Below are 20,013 nucleotides of genomic sequence, written 5' to 3'. Positions count from 1 at the left end.
TGGGCATTTAACGTAAACCTTTTGGTAAGGGTTTGCGCTTGATTTCCCAATGGTTGCGATCAGGAAGAAACGCTATAAGTCCCACTGGGCGTGCCAAAATGTTTGGCTCCAAAACCAGTATGGGTGAAAACTGTCTCTTTTGAGCATGTGCGCAAGAGTGCCAGCACCATAGGGTGCAGTCGTCAGAGAATCCCTTGACCTGACTTCTTGATCAAACGCCATGGACGAGGAGAGCACCAACCTCGTCACTAGGTTCTTCTCTATGCCTTTCGGAAAAGGACTTCTTGCCTTACGGATAAGGACTTTGGTTGTGATCTCTTTGCGACACCGAATCGATACTCAACATTGTAGGTTGAGCAGAGAAATCATTGGGAATTTTGGAGAAAGCACAGGTTTTGCTAAAGCGTGACTTTAGCTTTGCTAGGTTGCGAGGGCGTTACCCTTGCTTTGCTGGTTTGCAATTAGGTTGCAGGTAGGTTTGCTCGGGAGAGGCTTTGATAATCTGTATGATTAGTTGATTTGAGAGTTGTCCGTAATTCGTCCTTGAAACCTGGTATTTATATCTAGGGTTTCGACTGTTCCTTGCCATAGAAGGATTATCGATTGAAGTTTCCTATTCGATCACCGCTACTTGACTCCAATAAGGACTCGTTTTCCTTATGGATCACGGAATGAGTGAAGCTATTACCCAAACCCAAGTAGGCTTATTTTTGGGCCGCAGGTATCGGCCCGCTATGCTAAATCCCCTAAGGGATCTTGCCAAAAATACTTTTGGGCTCAAACAGGTATTTTGATAAGAAATAAATATTCTACATTTTGTTTAAGATGGACAAGTTGTTTTTTATGTGTTCCATAGGTATAAAATCATGCTTCAAGCATAACAGGCAATTGACAGAGCAAAAAGACATGCAGTACTTACAGCTGCCAAAAACTGTGCTCTGCTGTTTCTGCTTCCACATGAATTTTTGGTGGTCTTCGAATTTGTCGTTAAGTTATCTAACATGAAGATTGTACTTGCAGGAGATTACTCATGCGCAACAGAGGTCCGGCTAGCAATTCATGTTTTGAAGAAAGCATATGGTGATAGCAAGGTTTTACATGTTGGCTCTGATACTTGTACTGTGTACTTTTGTTAGTTACTCTATGTTTTCATTCATGTCAATCAAAACTAGAAGCTAATAATCTAGGTGATAGAGTTTTAGATTCATGTGTTTTCATTTATGCCTATCTATTGATCTTTGTCATATCTTTGTTCTTCCAAAATTCTTGCCTTTTTTGTTGTTTTTAGTAGCTCTCTATAACTGTTGTAGTGGCTTTGCAACACAGTGATAGTATTTTTCTATGCTTTGTTAATATCTTTTGAAGCTAATGTCAGTAGCTTTCTATTTTCATTATGATTAATTTCAAATCAGTAGCTATCTATAACTATTTTAGTGGTAATTCAACATAGTGATAGCACCTTTCTATGCTTATGCTAGTATCTTTTCAAGCTAATTTCAATAGTTGTTTTCATTTTGATTGATTCCAAGTTGTCTTCTATCAATAGCTTATTGGAAAAGCAAGATTCTGTATGAAATTCAGTTTTTTTTTTGTTGTGATTTCATTTCTCTAGCATTTCTTGTTTGAGATTTTTGTTAGACTACCAACACGGATAATCGATCAGTTGGTTTTGTTGCAATCAGTACCTATGTTTGTAGTTTTTTATTACTGGTCCAGTAGCTTTATGCATGTGTTATAGTAGCTTTATATAATTATGTCAGTAGCTTTTTATTATTGGTCCAGTAACTTTATACATGATTTATAGTAGCTTTCTGTATCCAAGTAAGTAGCCTTTTATTCTGTACCTATGTCAGTAACTTTTTATTACTGGTCTAATAGTTTTGTACATGATTTATAGTAGTTTTCTATACCTATGTCAGTAGCCTTTTGTTTTGTACCTATGTCAGTAGCTTTTTATCACTGGTCCAATAGTTTTGTACATGTGTTATAATAGTTTTATGTACCTCTGTCAGTAGTTTTTTAGATTCCTTGTTTTTTATTATCTAGTTGATAAAGAGTGCCACGTATGCGGCGCAACAATACATTGCTGTTTTTAGTTTTCATTTCAAATACTAATATTTTGTTGTATCTTCGTTTTCGCAGAAATCTTCCCCTTCGCAGAACTCTTCCCCTTCGCATTTGTAGTAGTAGATTTCAAAAATCATGTGAATTTGGATATTGAAGTGTCCATGGACCAAGAGATCATTCAGCCAACTAAGAAATGTTGAAATGAAGTCTCGTGTTGAAAGTGGCAAAATTATGCCTATGGGTTTAGAGCGTCACCATTGAAAAATGACAGTAGCATTACGACATTGACAGTAGCTTTATACAACTATTGTAATATATTTTCACAACTTGGTAGTGACTTTTTACAACTATGCATGTAGCTTTTTACATAGTTATATCATTGTTGAGCCCTGCATACTTTTTGTATCATTTAATATGTTTTCTTTTCTCAATTTCAGTAGCGTTTTTACTTTGGTTGTATTATTTACATTTTCATAGCTTTTTTTATTGTAGAGTAGCTTTTGTTCTGCGTGGTAGTAGTTTTTGTTCTGCTTGGATAGCTTTTGGTGTTTATGAGAGTTACTTTTGGTGATGGTCAAAGTAGTTTTTGTTACTTGTGAGAGTAGCTTTCTGGTGTTGGTGATAGTAGCGTCTGTTGTTAGTTAGAGTATCTTTTGGTGTTGGTGACATTAACTTTTATTGGTAAGGATAGTAACTTTTGGTTTTAGGGAGCATAGGTTTTGTTGTTAATAGTAGCTTTTAGTGTTAGTGACAGTAATTTTTGTTACCTTGTTGGAGGTTGTCGTAAATCTCATCATATTATCTTTTGTTGCTAGTAACAGTAGCTTTTGTTGCTAGTAACAGTAGCTTTTGTTGCTGGTGACAGTAACTTTTGTGACCTTGCCGGAGGTTGTCGGAAATCTCACCATAATAGCTTTTGCTGCTGGTGACAATATCTTTTGTGACCTCGCTGGAGGTTGCCGAAAATCTTACCAGAGTAGCTTTTGTTGCTAGCGATAATAGCTTTCGGTGTTAGTGACAATAGTTTTTGTGGTCGTTGGAGTTCACTGGAGGTCGACCGGAAACCTGCCGGAGTTGACCGGAGACCTTGCCGGAGAGGAGAGAGAGAATGATTGTTGACTTTTTACTCTAGCGACATTTATGTAAATATGTTGGTTTTTATATCCAAAATATAACACCCTTTTTAATCTAGTGGCCTTATGAGGAAAAAAATTAGTTGGTGGCCTTATGGATAAAAAAATATTCAAATATGCACTTATATGTAATTAACCCTTTAATTGTTTCATTCTAATATTTTTTCTAAATACACAACCCAAAGTACCTAAAAATATCCTTAATCTCAAAAATCATGAAATATCCTACTTTTTTACTGTATCAAGGTTACTATTTAATATGATTAGTATATTCTAGTATATTGATTACTTGTGTTAGTTATTGAGAAATCCATAAAGATTTATTATTGTTCCCTTTAAATAGATGCATATAAATAGTTAATCAAGTATAAATTATAAGTTGAACATTCAACCAAAATTATATCAATAGTTTCTTCACAATGGCGAAACTAAAAAGTTGTCAGTAGAGGGGACAAACAAATTAACAATTACAAATTTTTTTCACCTGTGATGTTTTATATTAGAAAATAAATTGATTAATCATAATTTTTAGAACAAAAAAAGAAAATTAACTAAAAAATGGGAGTAAAGCGATTTGTTTTAAAAACATTTAATGCTATGGATTTTGAAATTCTAAATATTATGGTTTCTAACCTCATTTAATTACAATTTATTTAAGAAAAAAATTAAATTAGAAAGTTTCTAACTTTATTCTTGTATTAAATTGAAAGGCCATGTATAAAAATTTGTTGTTTTTATCTAACTATTTATACATAAATAGAATAATATAAGGAAAATATGACTATTTTTTTCTTCTTTCAATGCATAGATGTCTGTTTTAGTCATTTAACCTACCTACAAAATCTAATTTAAAATATAAAATAATATAAATGTATATTAAGTGATTAGAGGTGTATATTTAAAATTTCACATCATTTTCTCGATATTTCCATTAAAATTTCTATTTTTTAGACCCATAATCCCTCAATATTCGATATTTTAATCATGTACAGAGATAACCGCAATTCAAATTACAAAGAAGCGCGCGCGCCAGGCATTACAATGAAAGACCAACTATGGAGATGGAGCTCGTTGGAAAGAAAATGCTTATACCTTCTCCAACAAGCCAACACTACACCACCCTCTCTTCTCCAAATCCATGCCTTCATCCTCCGAAACGCCCTCGAAACCAACCTCAATCTCCTCACCAAATTCATCACCACCAGCTCCTCCTCCCCCTCACACCTGATCAAACACGCCCGCCGCGTCTTCGATCACCAACCCAATAAGCATGACACGTTTCTCTGCAATGCCATGATCAGAGCCCACATGGCCCAATTCGCTGAGTCTTTCGCTCTTTATAGAGATCTTAGACAGGACACCGGTTTCGAGCCGGATGGGTACACATTCACGGCACTTGCCAAGTCGTGCGGGTTAGATGGGGACAGATCCGAAGGAGAAGAGATTCATTGTCATGCTGTTAAGACGGGGCTGTCTTTGGATTTGTATGTTTCGACGTCTTTGGTTGACATGTATGTGAAGTTTGGGACGATGGGTTGCGCAAGGAAGGTGTTTGATGAAATGACTGAGAGAAACATAGTGTCGTGGACGGCTCTTGTTTGCGGGTATGCGAGGACGGGAGATATGGGTAGTGCGAGGAGGCTTTTTGATGAAATTCCTGAGAGGGACTCGGCCGCGTTTAATGCGTTGATTGATGGATATGTCAAGTTGGGGGAAATGGGGGCGGCTCGAAGTTTGTTTGATGAGATGAGGGATAGGAATGTGGTGACTTGGACTAGTATGATATACGGTTACTGCCATCGAGGTGATGTAGAGGCCGCTAAATCACTCTTTGATTCTATGCCCAAGAAGAATCTTATTTCTTGGAATGTGATGATTGGTGGTTATTGCCAAAACAAACGTCCCCGTGAAGCCGTGAGATTGTTTCATGAAATGCAGTCAACTACATCGCTTGAACCAGATGCTGTAACGGTTGTGAGCATTCTTCCGGCTATAGCTGATTTGGGTGCTTTGGATTTAGGGCATTGGGTTCACAACTTTGTACAGAGGAAGAAGCTTGATAGGCTAACCAATATATGCACTGCGCTTGTGGATATGTATGCAAAATGTGGTGAAATAAAAAAGGCCCAAAGACTCTTTGATGAGATTCCTGAAAAAGAAACGGCTTCTTGGAATGCTTTGATAAATGGGTTTGCAGTCAATGGCTATGGAAAGGAGGCACTAGAGGTATTTTTAGAGATGCAACGAGAAAAGTTTGAGCCTAACAATATAACCTTTGTCGGTGTTTTGTCCGCTTGTAACCATTGTGGTCTGGTAGAGGAAGGGAAATTTTGGTTTAGGAAAATGGAAAACTTTGGGCTCATTCCACAGATTGAGCATTATGGTTGTATGGTAGATCTTTTAGGAAGGGCAGGGTGCTTGGAGGAAGCTGAGAAGCTGATCAAGAGCATGCCTTACGATGTTAATGGGATAATTTTGAGTTCCTTTCTTTTTGCATGTGGGTATTGTGAGGATGTCACGAGAGCCAACAAAACTTTAGAGCAGGCTGTCAAACTGGAGCCATGGAATTATGGAAATTATGTTATGTTGAGAAATTTGTATGCCAGAAACAGAAGGTGGAGTGATGCAGATAATATTAAGAGTTCGATGCGGAAGAATCAAGCAGATAAAGAGGTTGGTTATACTGTTATAGAGGTTGATGGTAGAATCAAGCAGTTTGTGGCTGGGGACAGGATGAACACATCTTCGGAAGCTACCTTGCTACAGAGTTGGAAGCACATGATGGGACAAGTCCCATGTTCTATGGCTAAGGTGTGAGTTGCATGAGTCTGGGGAAAGAGATTCTTTATAAAACAGCCACAGCGTACAATTTCAGTGTTCATCAATCTTGCTTTATGTTTCAAGAAACTGCTTGTACACTTCAAAGGATGGGTTATACTTGCAGTCCCTTTGGGGGATCTTTTTCCAATGGCAGCCTGCATATAGATACTTAGCAATGCCAATTGGAAGCTTAAGATTGCTACTAATTGTTCAATGCGTGGGAAAATTGAACACATGTAATTAGATTTCCTGTGAACTTCCATTCCTGTCTTACTGCACATTTTGGAGAACGGTACCATATCGATCTATATAAAGAATTTGATTGCTTCTTGACTTGTACGGTGGTATATTGTAATATAGGTACTTCACAAACAAAAAAGAAAGGAATATATTATATATGTAGGCAACAACTGCAAGGAACTATTTCCATGAAGAATATATTATATATGTAGGCAACAACTGCAAGGAACTATTTCCATGAAGACACAATTTCACATGCATGCCTGATGCCTTCCCAAGCTGAAGTTTCTTCCAAGCGAATAACCAGATTTCAAGTAAGGATCAATACCTTGCTTTGCAATGAGTAAACAGGACATTCCATATTACCTTCTAACCTTGTCTCTTAGTATAAGTACGTTTACATATTGTTGTTGGACCTGTTGTGACAAAACTGGTAAAGAATGGGATTGATAATGGGTTCCATGTACCTAGGTTATTTTTCTTTTCGTCTCCTTTTCTCATCTTATGGTGGTTGACCTTCAGAGTTATATTTTTGGGTTTTTTCCTTCCATAACAAACTGTTCTTATTTCAAAAAAATTATTTCTTTGGTTAAAGAACTTTAAATGACTTCATATTGAGTTGTTCATTTCCATTACAGGGTCCGCAAAGTTGATCAATTATGCAATTGAACCGTTGTATGACAAGTTTATAAAGGAGCCAGTTACAGAGTTTGACGAGTTTCACGCTGCCATGCTTGGTGTTTGCAGGTAAGTGTGTAACCACAATTGTTTTCTTATCATCTTATGTATGTTATACTCCATTTTTAGGATTACCACATTAAAGCATCTATTTCTTACCTCTAACACAATCGTATCCAGCGCTTTAAATGCTGCTATGCCCGGTAAACACTACAATGCGCCCGGACTGGAGGAAGTAAAGGTCAGTTAAAATTGCGCATGCAACTTCACTTGCCAAACTCACTCTAACAAACTTCTTTTTTTTTTTTATCAATTCTCTTTCTAACACACATTCAACTTTAACAGTTTTTTTACGGAGAATGGAAACAAGCTGACGTGCCTGAAAAAAGAGGCTGCTATTCACCGAGTTTATGAAAAATAATGTGAACACTTGCCAAACTCACTCTAACAAACTTCTTTTTTTTTTTTTATCAATTCTCTTTCTAACACACATTCAACTTTAACAGTTTTTTTACGGATATTCGAAACAAGCTGACCTGCCTGAAAAAAAGAGGCTGCTATTCACCGAGTTTATGAAAAATAATGTGAAAATTAACCAGGCTGATTCCGCTACCTTGTTGACAGGAGTACTAGCGCCTCCAGCAGCCATGGCTGCTAAAAAAGCTGGGGAGAGTCTTCCCCAGCTGAAAATGATCAAGAACGTCCCAGACGTCCTTTTCGTGCCGTCAGCAACAGTAGTAGCACTCATTACCGTAAGGTTCTCCAAAAGACTTTTCATGCGAAACTAGCAACAGAAAAACAACCTGCATAGATTAGAAACATGATGCCCCCTTCTCCTTTGAGTAAGACCTGAGGTTGCTCTCCCCAAATCCTTTATTTACCCCAAAACAAAAGTCCAATAAACTATGTGTAAGATTATGGCAATTGTGCAAATTCTTTATCAATGTAAATTATTTGTTGGAAATGTATCCGAAAAAAAAAATTGTTATAAATGGTATCTGCAAAGGGGGTATCCAGGATCGGTGTTCAAACAAGATGTGAGAGGACCGTAACAGAAGGTTCAATGCAATTCTCCTCTCTGCTCTATACAACTTAAAGTTCAAAAGCCAGTATAAAAACTCTAAATTGCTCCAACATAAGACAAGGATGATGGAGGTATAATGCCCAAAACCATTTGAACAAAAACATTAACAGGTTGTGAACCTTTCCATGAGGCTAGTGTGTCTGCCTAATTAAGCAGCATGTACAGTTGAAATGATATTCAGTCACTTCTAGTCCATCTAACTCTAGGATTTCCGGCTCCACCTATTCGAACCAGGTTTACGCTTCCCACGATTTCTTGTGTTCCAAGGGAATTCAGTCCTCGTAGTGGAATCGGGTTGTTGAGTTGCATTAGGTAAGCTGGATTTTTTTGGCACAGTTTTTGAAGCTGGAACTGAGAAATTAGTTTTCTGCTGTGCACTCGATAGGAGAGGCTGCTCTATGACCTGATCTTTATTGTTTTCAAAATCATGTTGCTCTTTCTTGACAGCTGCATTAGGTACAAGGTATCCATCCTCGGCCTGAATACATTAAGGCAAAATCAGTCCCTCTTCATCATTGAATCAGCATGGAAGTCGGGACCCGAATAAATATTTTCAAGACTCAATTTCACTTGAACAAGCCAAAAATAACAGACACGAATCGGTATTACACTGGAAGAAGGGCTGGATAATTGCAGTGAGTTATTTATAGTTAAAACTTTGGAGGACCAATACCAGTATGAATACAAAAGATATGTCCCCTAGGTTACAGAAATAATATGAGTCTACTGGGTGGATTGGATTTATGTCATCTCGTACACAGCAAGAGGTGACAGATCATTTTTCGATAGTACCAAGATCACATCATACCAAAAAAATTTCCTTAGATTAGTCAAGCTTAACCCAGCACCAGATATCATTTGGGGGAAACGAAGATCAATAAATGAAAAAGTTAAACCTCTAGAATAACAACATGCAACATTAACACTGAACCAAGAAAATGAAAAACTATTGGCACCAAGACTCAATCTAAATCGATAAGCATGGTCAATTATATTTATTACAATTGCTTACTTTTAAACCAAAAAAAGGAAAAGGCGCATTAAAATCATTTCATAAAAGAAACACTTACATTTTCCTGTTCAGTGCCAATCCAAGGCTGATCTGTGTTCCCAATCATACCAGGGAGAGGGGTTAACCCAGCTTCATGACTTGAAACTGCACTCCCAGGCAAAAGTAAAGGTCCCATGTTACACTCAGAACTATGCTGAAATGCATTTGGTAGAGTTTCAGCTAGTTAATCATTCCCATTTTCAAGAGCAGGACTTTGAGCAAAGCCAAACAATGCAGGATTTTCCTTGACCGGCCACCTTGTCAATTCGGGTCTTTAACCGGCAGACTTGTGAATGTACCACTTCAATCTTCCGAAGAGTATCTTCCAAGGTACTATCACCATCTCTGAACTCAATGTCAAACTCATTTATGCCATGACTACTTTTACCTGCTGCTTCATCAATAAAAAAAATTAAAAGATAAACAACAAACTTACCACTTTACACATGGTAAGTCATCAGATAATAGATAAAACCAAAACGACATAAATTACAACAATTCATCCATTACACCAAAAGACAATTTGAAGCCTCAAAATTTATACTAACTGAACAAATCATTTGAAGTTCCAGGAAACAAAAATAGCATGTTCTACAGAATTATATGGCAATGAGCTTAAATTTGCATATGTATCAACTATTTACATTGAAATATTAAATTCTTGACTATAACTTGTTCCCTTAACAAAGCCTAGCCCTTTTCAATATCAGAAACAGTTGACCGAGGGAATGTTCTTGTAAATATATATGAGAAGACAATTGCAGATAAAACCATAAAGAATCAAAACTCGTGTACTAGCCAAATAATTAGGTAGAATAAAGTTTGTCACCTAGGATAAGTGCAATGAAAAAACGGGAGTGCAAGCAATGTAAAAAAAGGAAAGACAAATAGCAATTTGAGATCTTTTACTATAAGTAATATTGATATTTAGAGAAAGGTTTCCACTGATCTTTAGATAAGAAAACATGCAGCACGCAGCTGGTCCAGATTAAAAGGACATTTTAATTACCAAAAGGGTTCATTTTCAACCAGGGACGAACCATGTAAATATAGGGAAAAAGCCCAACGAGAGAGAGAAATTAAACTAAAATTGGGTTACATATCCAATGAAATCACTATTTTATGAAGATGATATCAGAATATTTACAATTTCAATCGGGATGTTAATGTCACAATATATGCAACAAAATTGACTTCAATATCTTGGCTTTGACTGTATAATAGATGATCTGTTAGGAGTGGCTAGGCCACAGAATATTGTAACTTCCTTTGATAGGGCCTTTGACAAATAAAATCACATTGAAAAGATGTTGATCATCTGCCTTAAACCAAGCAAAAAAACAACTATATTGTGGATGGTGAGACAAGCAATGGTGGAGCTTGGATTTTAGAATGGGGTGGGCAAAAAAAAAAAAATACTTTAATAAAAGTTTACTAGTTTCTAAGTTTTACAAGTAACTTGTTAAACCACATCATAAATTAAACACATATCAAATAATCATATAGCTAACTAATAAAAAAAATTAACATTATAATGTTTGATAGAAATTCGATAACAAAAGTCTAACACAAAAGAACATACATACTCAAATTGTACACTGCGCTCTTGACTAGAAGTAAAATCTTTAATTATTGAATCTGTATCATAATTCTCGGCCAACTCTTTTTCAATGTGAACAATCAAGTTATCAGCCAAAAACTCATTCTCCATCTTGTTGCACAATGTTGTTTTGATATGTTTCATAACTGAAAATGCTCTTTTTGTATTTTCAATACATGTGTTATTATAGCTTTATGTACCTACGTCAGTATCTTTTTATTACTGGTCCAGTAACTTTATGCATGTGTTATAGTAGCTTTATATAGTCATGTCAGTAGCTTTTTATTATTGGTCCAGTAACTTTATACATGATTTATAGTAGCTTTCTGTATCCAAGTCAGTAGCCTTTTATTCTGTACCTATGTCAGTAACTATTTATTACTGGTCTAATAGTTTTGTACATGATTTATAGTAGCTTTTTGTACCTATGTCAGTAGCCTTTTATTCTGTACCTATGTCAGTAGCTTTTTATTACTGGTCCAATAGTTTTGTACATGTGTTATAGTAGCTTTATGTACCTCTGTCAGTAGTTTTTTAGATTGCTTGTTTTTATTATCTAGTTGATAAAGAGTGCCACGTATGCGGCGCAACGATACATTGCTGTTTTTTAGTTTTCATTTCAAATACTAATATTTTGTTGTATCTTCGTTTTCACAGAACTCTTCCCCTTCGCATTTGTAGTAGTAGATTTCAAAAATCATGTGAATTTGGATATTGAAGTGTCCATTGACCAAGAGATCATTCGGCCAACTAAGAAATGTTGAAATGAAGTCTCGTGCTGAAAGTGGCAAAATTATGCCTATGGGTTTGGAGCGTCACCATTGAAAAATGACAGTAGCATTACAACATTGACAATAGCTTTATACAACTATTGTAATATATTTTCACAACTTGGTAGTGACTTTTTACAACTATGAATGTAGCTTTTTACATAGTTATATCATTGTTTAGCCTTGCATACTTTTTGTATCATCTAATATTTTTTCTTTTCTCGATTTCAGTAGCATTTTTACTTTGGTTGTATTCTTTACATTTTCATAGCTTTTTTAATTGTAGAGTAGCTTTTGTTCTGCATGGTAGTAGTTTTTGTTCTGCGTGGTTATAGCTTTTGGTGTTGATGAGAGTAACTTTTGGTGATGGTCAGAGTAGCTTTTGTTACTGGTGAGAGTAGTTTTCTGGTGTTGGTGACAATAACGTTTGTTGTTGGTTAGAGTATCTTTTGGTGTTGGTGACATTAACTTTTATTGGTAAGGATAGTAGCTTTTGGTTTTCGGGAGCATAGGTTTTGTTGTTGTGATGCCCCAGAAATTTGCAATTATTTTCCAAGGATTTTCCTGAATCAAATTTGTGGTTATTGGACGGTTTCGTGGCTCGTCGATGGAGCGGAAGTATTTCGGACGAATTTTTATTCGGAAAATATGACTTTAGGGGTGGCGCAAAGGTTGACTTTTGATACGTTGAGATTCTCCCAAAACTTTCTTCACGAAAGTTGTAGAGTGTGTCGATACGAGTTCGTGGATATGTGGAACGAGGAAATCGGAGTTCGTATGAGAAAGTTATGAGCATTTGAAAATTTGGAAAGTTACTATAAGTAGGGGTTTCCATTTTCGGAAACTTACTATTTCCATTTTTCCATTTTCCTTTTCCGGAAACCAGAAATGCTCCGTTCTCTCTCCTCACCCTCGTCTGACCCGACCCGAACCTGGAAACCCGACCCGGATTTTCCTGCGATCTTCGGCGACGAAACTTTCCAGATCAGTTCGTCTCCTCCGTCCGGTCGTCTCTGTGGCATCCTCTAGTGGCCATATCCACCGTGTGCGGCGCAGCAAGGCAGCGCAGTTTGGTGTTTTCTGACCCGGTCAGAAAACGTAGCTCCGGCGACTTCGTGGCTTCATGCTTCCTTGGTTGAGTTCAGAGAAGGCTCCCTGATCGATCTGTGGTGGTTGTTTGGATCGATTTACGTGGAAATCGGTTCAACTCAGATTGAGCAAGAATCCAAAGCTTGTGAGGTAGTTTTCGACCCTTTATGCTTGTTTTTTGACTTCGAGCTAGTTATGAAAATTCACAAGCATGCTTAGATGAACAGTTTTGTGAAATATTGAGTTTTGGCCGGCGGCGGTTCGCCACCACCTGTGGCTGCATTCTAGCTGTGTTTCGGCCATATTAGGAACTGTTTCTGGTATTATATATCTTCTACTCGTCGATACAAGCGTTTCGATATATAATATGCAATTTTTGGAGTTCGTATGAAATTGTTATGATTTTTACGGTTTCATACCAGTCTATTTATTCGATCCGTGAGGATTTGAACATTCGATCGACTTGTGGTTTTGGCATATCGATCGTGGAAGTATTCCGGAGACATTGGGTGGTCTCGAATGTGGTTTCGCCTTGATTGGATTTACTTTGGGATTGTGGTTCGATTTGGAGATTCGAACTTTAATTATTTGTGATTCGTTGACTGAATCAAGGCTGTACTTCCTTAGGTGCTTGACAGAGGACGTTCTGTAAGCAGTCTAGTGGTCTAAAGACACAGCGGGAGTTTCGAGGTGAGTAATCTCACAAGGTTCATTAATGAACGGAATACCCTTATTGTTTTGAGAGTTATTTATTAACTGCAAACTATAGTTGGTATTAGTAGGCATTCCTGAGCGGATGTCTACGTGTATATATATTTACGTGAAATATATATATGTGTAGGTGGATTTGTGTGATAAAACAATAATTATGGGTGCATTCATTTTATTGTTTTGGGTGTGACTTTTCGTGAAATAATGCTTTGTGAAAGGGTGATTTCTATTGTTTTGAAAAGTGTTGTGTATTGTGGAACATTTTAGTTCGTGGGTGGTTTATTAATTGTGGGTCTTGTACCGGGAGTAATTGATAGGGATCAAGTACAGGGAATCTTTTATTTTAGATTCGTGTAACATTTTGGGTCCAGTGCGACTTCTTTAATGTTTTGTTATTTATACCGTGGATCCAAAGACTTACTAGTTGAGGATCGTGGATCACGAAATGTGATCGTGGGTGGGAAAATCGGGAATTCACGCCTTTGGCCAGGTTAGTAAATACGATCAGTTAGAGCTCTAGTCTGTCTGCCGTGCTTTGTTTCTTGATTGAAACGTGTGAGTTTATCTTATGATTCATATGAGTTTATCTCGTGCTTTGTTTTTTGATTGAAACGTGAATCGTGTGAGTTTATCTCGTGCTTTGTTTCTTGATTGAAACGTGAATCATGTGAGTTTATGTCGTGCTTTGTTTCTTGATTGAAATGTGATTTGTTTATTGATTTAAACGTGATTCGTGTGAGTTTATCTCTTGATTCGTGTGAGTTTATCTCGTGCTTTGTTTCTTGATTGAAACGTGAATCGCGTGAGTTTATCTCGTGCTTTGTTTCTTGATTGAAACGTGATTTGTTTATTGATTTAAACGTGATTCGTGTGAGATTATCTCGTGATTTGTTGATTGAAACTTGAATCGTGTGAGTTTATCTCGTGCTTTGTTTCTTGATTGAAACGTGATTTGTTTATTGATTTAAACGTGATTCGTGTGAGTTTATGTCGTGATTCGTGTGAGTTTATCCCGTGATTTGTGTGAGTTGTTTCTTGATTGAAACGTGTGAGTTTATCTCGTGATTCGTGTGGGTTTATCCCGTGATTTGTGTGAGTTGTTTCTTGATTGAAACGTGTGAGTTTATCTCGTGATTCGCGTGGGTTTATTCTGTGTTTTGCGTGAGTTATTTGAGTTACTCATACGGGCTTCCAAAAGCTTACCGGGTTTGTTATGTGGCAACCCGGTGCACCATTCAAACAGTGTAGGGGTTAATCCTGCAGGTCAGGGTAATCGTGGCTGAAAACTGAGGTAGCGAACTAGCAGCTTTACGGTAGGAAGCCAATTTTGTGACTTTACCGTTATTAAGACTTCCGCTTGTAGTGAGCTCTGAGGAGCATATACGTTTTATTTTGTTGTTGACAATTTAATTCGTAAGCTTGTGTAATATATTACTCTGTGGAGCGAGTGTATATTAACCTTGTGGGTTCAAGGCATCAGTATGTCCTTGGTTTAAAAGGGAAAAAGTTTCTAGGTATTTGTATTGATGATTGAACGATCACGCATGTATAATTATGGGATTATATATCGATTTTTATTTGTGTTAAAAATCAGGGGCGTGACAGTTGTTAATAGTAGCTTTTGGTGTTGGTGATAGTACTTTTTGTTACCTTGTTGGAGGTTGCCGTAAATCTCATCAGATTAGCTTTTGTTGCTAGTGACAGTAGCTTTTGTTGCTGGTGACAGTAACTTTTGTGACCTTGTCGGAGGTTGCCAGAAATCTCACCATAGTAGTTTTTGTCGCTAGTGACAGTAGCTTTTGTTGCTGGTGATAGTATCTTTTGTGACCTCGCCGGAGGTTGCCGGAAATCTCACTAGTGTAGCTTTTGTTGCTGGCGATAATAGCTTTTGGTGTTAGTGACAATAGCTTTTGTGGTCGTTGGAGTTCGCCAGAGGTCGGTCGGAGACCCGTCGAAAGTTCGCCAAAGGTTGACCAGAAACCTGTCGGAGTTGACCAGAGACCTCGCCGGAGAGGAGAGAGAGAATGATTATTGACTTTTTACTCTATTGGCATTTATGTAGATATGTTGGTTTTTATATCCAAAATATAACACCTTTTTAATCTAGTGGCCTTATGAGGGAAAAAAATAGTTTGTGGCCTTATGGCTAAAAAAATTCAAATATGCACTTATATGTAATTAACCCTTTAATTTTTCATTCTAATATTTTTTCTAAATACACAACCCAAAGTACCTAAAATATCCCTAATCTCAAAAATCATGAAATATCCTACTTTTTTACTATATCAAGGTTACTATTTAATATGATTAGTATATTCTAGTATATTGATTAATTACTTGTGTTAGTTATTGAGAAATCCATAAAGATTTATTATTGTTCCTTTTAAATAGATGCATATAAATAGGTTTTGTGTTATTTGAGCTCTCATCCGTCAAACATCATGTTAATCAAGTATAAATTATGAGTTGAACATTCAACCAAAACTATATAAGTAGTTTCTTCACAATGGCGAAACTAAAAAGTTGTCAATAGAGGGGACAAACAAATTAACAATTACAAAGTTTTTTCACCTGTGATGTTTTATATTAGAAAATAAATTGATTAATCATAATTCTTAGAACAAAAAAGAAAATTAACTAAAAAATGGGAGTAAAGCGATTTGTTTTAAAAATATTTAATGCCATTGATTTTGAAATTCTAAATATTATGGTTTCTAACCTCATTTAATTATAATTTATTTAAGAAAAAAAATTAAATTAGACAGTTTCTAACTTTATTCTTGTATTAAATTGGAATGCCCATATACAGAAATTTGTTGTGTTTATCTAACTATTTATACATAAATAGAATAATAAAAGGAAAATATGACTATTTTTTTCTTCTTCTAATGCATAGATAGACTGTTTTTGTCATTTAACATACCTACAAAATCTAATTTGAAATATAAAATAATAGAGATGTATATTAAGTGATTAAGGGTGTGTATTTAAAATTTCTCATCATCTTCTCGATATTTCCATTAAAATTTCTATTTTTTAACCGCAATTCAAATTACAAAGAAGCGCGCGCGCAAGGGGCACGACAATGAAAGACCAACTATGGAGATGGAGCTCCTTGGAAAGAAAATGCTTATACCTTCTCCAACAAGCCAACACTACACCACCCTCTCTTCTCCAAATCCATGCCTTCATCCTCCGAAACGCCCTCGAAACCAACCTCAATGTTCATCACCACCTGCTCCTCCTCCCCCTCGCACCTGATCAAACACGCCCGCCGCGTCTTCGATCACCGACCCAATAAGCATGACACGTTTCTCTGCAATGCCATGATCAGAGCCCACATGGCCCAATTCGCCGAGTCTTTCGCTCTTTATAGAGATCTTAGACGGGACACGGGTTTCGAGCCGGATGGGTACACATTCACTGCTCTGGCCAAGTCGTGCGGGTTAGATGGGGACAGATCCGAAGGAGAAGAGATTCATTGTCATGCTGTTAAGACTGGGCTGTCTTTGGATTTGTATGTTTCGACGTCTTTGGTTGACATGTATGTGAAGTTTGGGACGATGGGTTCCGCAAGGAAGGTGTTTGATGAAATGACTGAGAGAAACATAGTGTCGTGGACGGCTCTTGTTTGCGGGTATGCGAGGACGGGAGATATGGGTAGTGCGAGGAGGCTTTTTGATGAAATTCCTGAGAGGGACTCGGCCGCGTTTAATGCGTTGATTGATGGATATGTCAAGTTGGGGGAAATGGGCTCGGCTCAAAGTTTGTTTGATGAGATGAGGGATAGGAATGTGGTGACTTGGACTAGTATGATATACGGTTACTGCCATCGAGGTGATGTAGAGGCCGCTAAATCACTCTTTGATTCTATGCCCAAGAAGAATCTTATTTCTTGGAATGTGATGATTGGTGGTTATTGCCAAAACAAACGTCCCCGTGAAGCCGTGAGATTGTTTCATGAAATGCAGTCAACTACATCGCTTGAACCAGATGCTGTAACGGTTGTGAGCATTCTTCCGGCTATAGCTGATTTGGGTGCTTTGGATTTAGGGCATTGGGTTCACGAGTTTGTACAGAGGAAGAAGCTTGATAGGCTAACCAATATCTGCACTGCGCTTGTGGATATGTATGCAAAATGTGGTGAAATAAAAAAGGCCAAAAGACTCTTTGATGAGATGCCTGAAAAAGAAACGGCTTCTTGGAATGCTTTGATAAATGGGTTTGCAGTCAATGGCTATGGAAAGGAGGCACTGGATGTATTTTTAGAGATGCAACGAGAAAAGTTTAAGCCTAACAATATAACCTTTGTCGGTGTTCTGTCCGCTTGTAACCATTGTGGTCTGGTAGAGGAAGGGAAATTTTGGTTTAGGAAAATGGAAAACTTTGGGCTCATTCCACAGATTGAGCATTATGGTTGTATGGTAGATCTTTTAGGAAGGGCAGGGTGCTTGGAGGAAGCTGAGAAGCTGATCAAGAGCATGCCTTACGATGTGAATGGGATAATTTTAAGTTCCTTTCTTTTTGCATGTGGGTATTGTGAGGATGTCATGAGAGCCAACAAAACTTTAGAGCAGGCTGTCAAACTGGAGCCATGGAATTATGGAAATTATGTTATGTTGAGAAATTTGTATGCCAGAAACAGAAGGTGGAGTGATGCAGATAATATTAAGAGTTCGATGCGGAAGAATCAAGCAGATAAAGAGGTTGGTTATAGTGTTATAGAGGTTGATGGTAGAATCAAGCAGTTTGTGGCTGGGGACAGGATGTACACATCTTCGGAAGCTATACATTTGACCTTGCTACAGAGTTGGAAGCACATGATGGGACAAGTCCCGTGTTCTATGGCTAAGGTGTGAGTTGCATGAGTCTGGGGAAAGAGATTCTTTATAAAACAGCCACAGCGTACAATTTCAGTGTTCATCAATCTTGGTTTATGTTTCAAGAAACTGCTTGTACACTTCAAAGGATGGGTTATACTTGCAGTCCCTTTGGGGGATCTTTTTCAAATGGCAGCCTGCATATAGATACTTAGCAATGCCAATTGGAAGCTTAAGATTGCTACTAATTGTTCAATGCGTGGGAAAATTGAACACTTGTAATTAGATTTCCTGTGAACTTCCATTCCTGTCTTACTGCACATTTTGGAGAATGGTACCATATCGATCTATATAAAGAATTTGATTGATTCTTGACTTGTACGGTGGTATATTGTAATATAGGTACTTCACAAACAAAAAAGAAAGGAATATATGTGGGCAGCAACTGCAAGGAACCATTTCCATATCAGATACAGTATGAAGACACAGTTTCACAGGCATGCCTGATGCCTTCCCAAGCTGAAGTTTCTTCCAAGCGAATAACCAGATTTCAAGTAAGGATCAATACCTTGCTTTGCAATCAATAAACAGGTCATTCCATATTACTTTCCAACCTTGTCTCTTAGTATAAGTACGTTTACATATTGTTGTTGGACCTGTTGTGACGAAACTGGTTAAGAATGGGATTGTTAATGAGTTCCATGTCCCTAGGTTATTTTTCTTTTCGTCTCCTTTTCTCATCTTATGGTGGTTGACCTTCAGAGTTATATTTTTGGGTTTTTCCCTTCCATAACATACTTTTCTTATTTCAAAAAAATTATTTATTTGGTTAAAGAACTCGGAATGACTTCATATTGGACCTGTAACAATCTTGAGTTTTTCATTTCCATTATAGGGTCCGCAAAGATGATCAATTATGCAATGGAACCGGTGTATGAAAAGTTTATACAGAATTCAGATACAGAGTTTGACGAGTTTCACGCTGCCATGCTTGGTGTTTGCAGGTAAGTGTGTAACCACAATTGTTTTCTTATCATCTTATGTATGTTATACTCCATTTTTAGGATTACCACATTAAAGCATCTATTTCTTACCTCTAACACAATCGTATCCAGCGCATTAAATGCTGCTATGCCCGGTAAACACTACAATGTGCCCGGACTGGAGGAAGTAAAGGTTAGTTAAAATTACGCATGCAACTTCACTTGCTAAACTCGCTCTAACAAGACAGTTGTTTTTTCCTTTCAAAAAAATGGTTTTTGTTTTTTTTTTTCTTTTTTCGGGTCAATTCTCTCTATGACAAATTCATCTTTTAACAGGAATTTCACAGTACATGGAACAACTTACCGACTCAAAAAAAAAAGAGGGAGCAATTCATCCAGTTTGTGAAGGATAATGTGAGAGTTAACCAGGCTGATACCGCTACCTTGTTGACAGGAGTACTGGCGCCTCCAGGGGCCATGGCTGCTAAAAAAGCTGGGGAGAGTCTTCCCCAGCTGAAAATGATCAAGAACGTCCCGGACATCCTCTTCGTGCCGACGGCAACAGTAGTAGCACTCATTACTGTAAGGTTCTCCAAAAGACTTTTCATGCGAAGCTAGCAACAGAAAAACAACCTACACAGATTAGAAACATGATGGCCCCTTCTCCTTTGATTAAGACCTGAGGTTGCTCTCCCCAAATCCTTTATTCACCCCAAAACAAAAGTCCAATAAACTATGTATAAGATTATGGCAATTGTGCAAAGTCTTTATCAATGTAAATTATTTGTTGGAAATGTATCCCAAAAAAAATAAGATTGTTATAATTGGTATCTGCAAAGGGGGTATCCAGGATCGGTGTTCAAACAAGAGGTGAGGGACCCTACCAGAAGGTTCCAATCCTCCTCTCTGCTCTATACAACTTAAAGTTCAAAAGTCGATATAAAAACTCTAAATTGCTCTATAACAT

At 37.3% G+C, this 20,013-nt stretch overlaps 4 protein-coding genes across 4 annotated transcripts; 3 read left to right on the top strand and 1 right to left on the bottom strand.

Annotated features, from left to right (window-relative positions):
* The first annotated feature begins 4,204 nt into the window (after nucleotides 1-4,204).
* LOC112174085 (pentatricopeptide repeat-containing protein At2g44880) lies at nucleotides 4,205-7,972 on the top strand. Its single transcript, XM_040515130.1, has 5 exons — nucleotides 4,205-6,731; nucleotides 6,899-7,007; nucleotides 7,119-7,179; nucleotides 7,284-7,360; nucleotides 7,445-7,972. Exon 1 carries the CDS (start codon nucleotides 4,242-4,244, stop codon nucleotides 6,015-6,017), a length of 1,776 nt encoding a protein of 591 aa, XP_040371064.1. The 5' UTR covers nucleotides 4,205-4,241; the 3' UTR covers nucleotides 6,018-6,731; nucleotides 6,899-7,007; nucleotides 7,119-7,179; nucleotides 7,284-7,360; nucleotides 7,445-7,972.
* A 224-nt stretch (nucleotides 7,973-8,196) lies between these two features.
* On the bottom strand, nucleotides 8,197-9,703 carry LOC112174117. Its single transcript, XM_024311825.2, has 2 exons — nucleotides 9,093-9,703; nucleotides 8,197-8,500 (listed from the first exon to the last, which is right to left on the bottom strand). Exons 1-2 carry the CDS (start codon nucleotides 9,207-9,209, stop codon nucleotides 8,225-8,227), a joined length of 393 nt encoding a protein of 130 aa, XP_024167593.1. The 5' UTR covers nucleotides 9,210-9,703; the 3' UTR covers nucleotides 8,197-8,224.
* Nucleotides 9,704-16,289: 6,586 nt separating this feature from the next.
* LOC112174079 (pentatricopeptide repeat-containing protein At2g44880-like) lies at nucleotides 16,290-19,884 on the top strand. The gene is given in 5 exon segments (XM_024311783.2): nucleotides 16,290-16,501; nucleotides 16,503-18,617; nucleotides 18,959-19,067; nucleotides 19,179-19,239; nucleotides 19,383-19,884. Coding segments are annotated over 2 exon segments (1,773 nt in total). The 5' UTR covers nucleotides 16,290-16,328; the 3' UTR covers nucleotides 18,103-18,617; nucleotides 18,959-19,067; nucleotides 19,179-19,239; nucleotides 19,383-19,884.
* On the top strand, nucleotides 18,985-19,664 carry LOC112166746. The gene is made up of 3 exons (XM_024303645.1): nucleotides 18,985-19,067; nucleotides 19,128-19,239; nucleotides 19,383-19,664. The coding sequence occupies exons 1-3, from the start codon at nucleotides 18,985-18,987 to the stop codon at nucleotides 19,662-19,664; spliced, it is 477 nt and encodes a 158-aa protein (XP_024159413.1).
* Nucleotides 19,885-20,013: the final 129 nt, after the last annotated feature.

The sequence above is a fragment of the Rosa chinensis genome, chromosome 1 (assembly GCF_002994745.2).
Source record: "Rosa chinensis cultivar Old Blush chromosome 1, RchiOBHm-V2, whole genome shotgun sequence".
Classification (NCBI taxonomy): domain Eukaryota; kingdom Viridiplantae; phylum Streptophyta; class Magnoliopsida; order Rosales; family Rosaceae; genus Rosa; species Rosa chinensis.
This window is presented reverse-complemented; position numbering and strand designations above follow the sequence as displayed.

What these genes read in the sequence shown, in the direction of transcription:
- LOC112166746 (XM_024303645.1), top strand. Translation starts at nt 18,985, where the DNA reads ATGGAACCGGTGTATGAAAAGTTTATACAGAATTCAGATACAGAGTTT. An exon ending in GCCATGCTTGGTGTTTGCAG is followed by an intron (nt 19,068 to 19,127) that starts GTAAGTGTGTAA and finishes CTCCATTTTTAG; the next exon opens with GATTACCACATTAAAGCATC. An exon ending in CCGGACTGGAGGAAGTAAAG is followed by an intron (nt 19,240 to 19,382) that starts GTTAGTTAAAAT and finishes ATCTTTTAACAG; the next exon opens with GAATTTCACAGTACATGGAA.
- LOC112174085 (XM_040515130.1), top strand. Translation starts at nt 4,242, where the DNA reads ATGAAAGACCAACTATGGAGATGGAGCTCGTTGGAAAGAAAATGCTTA.
- LOC112174117 (XM_024311825.2), bottom strand. Translation starts at nt 9,209, where the DNA reads ATGGGACCTTTACTTTTGCCTGGGAGTGCAGTTTCAAGTCATGAAGCT. An exon ending in TTGGCACTGAACAGGAAAAT is followed by an intron (nt 8,501 to 9,092) that starts GTAAGTGTTTCT and finishes TAATGTATTCAG; the next exon opens with GCCGAGGATGGATACCTTGT.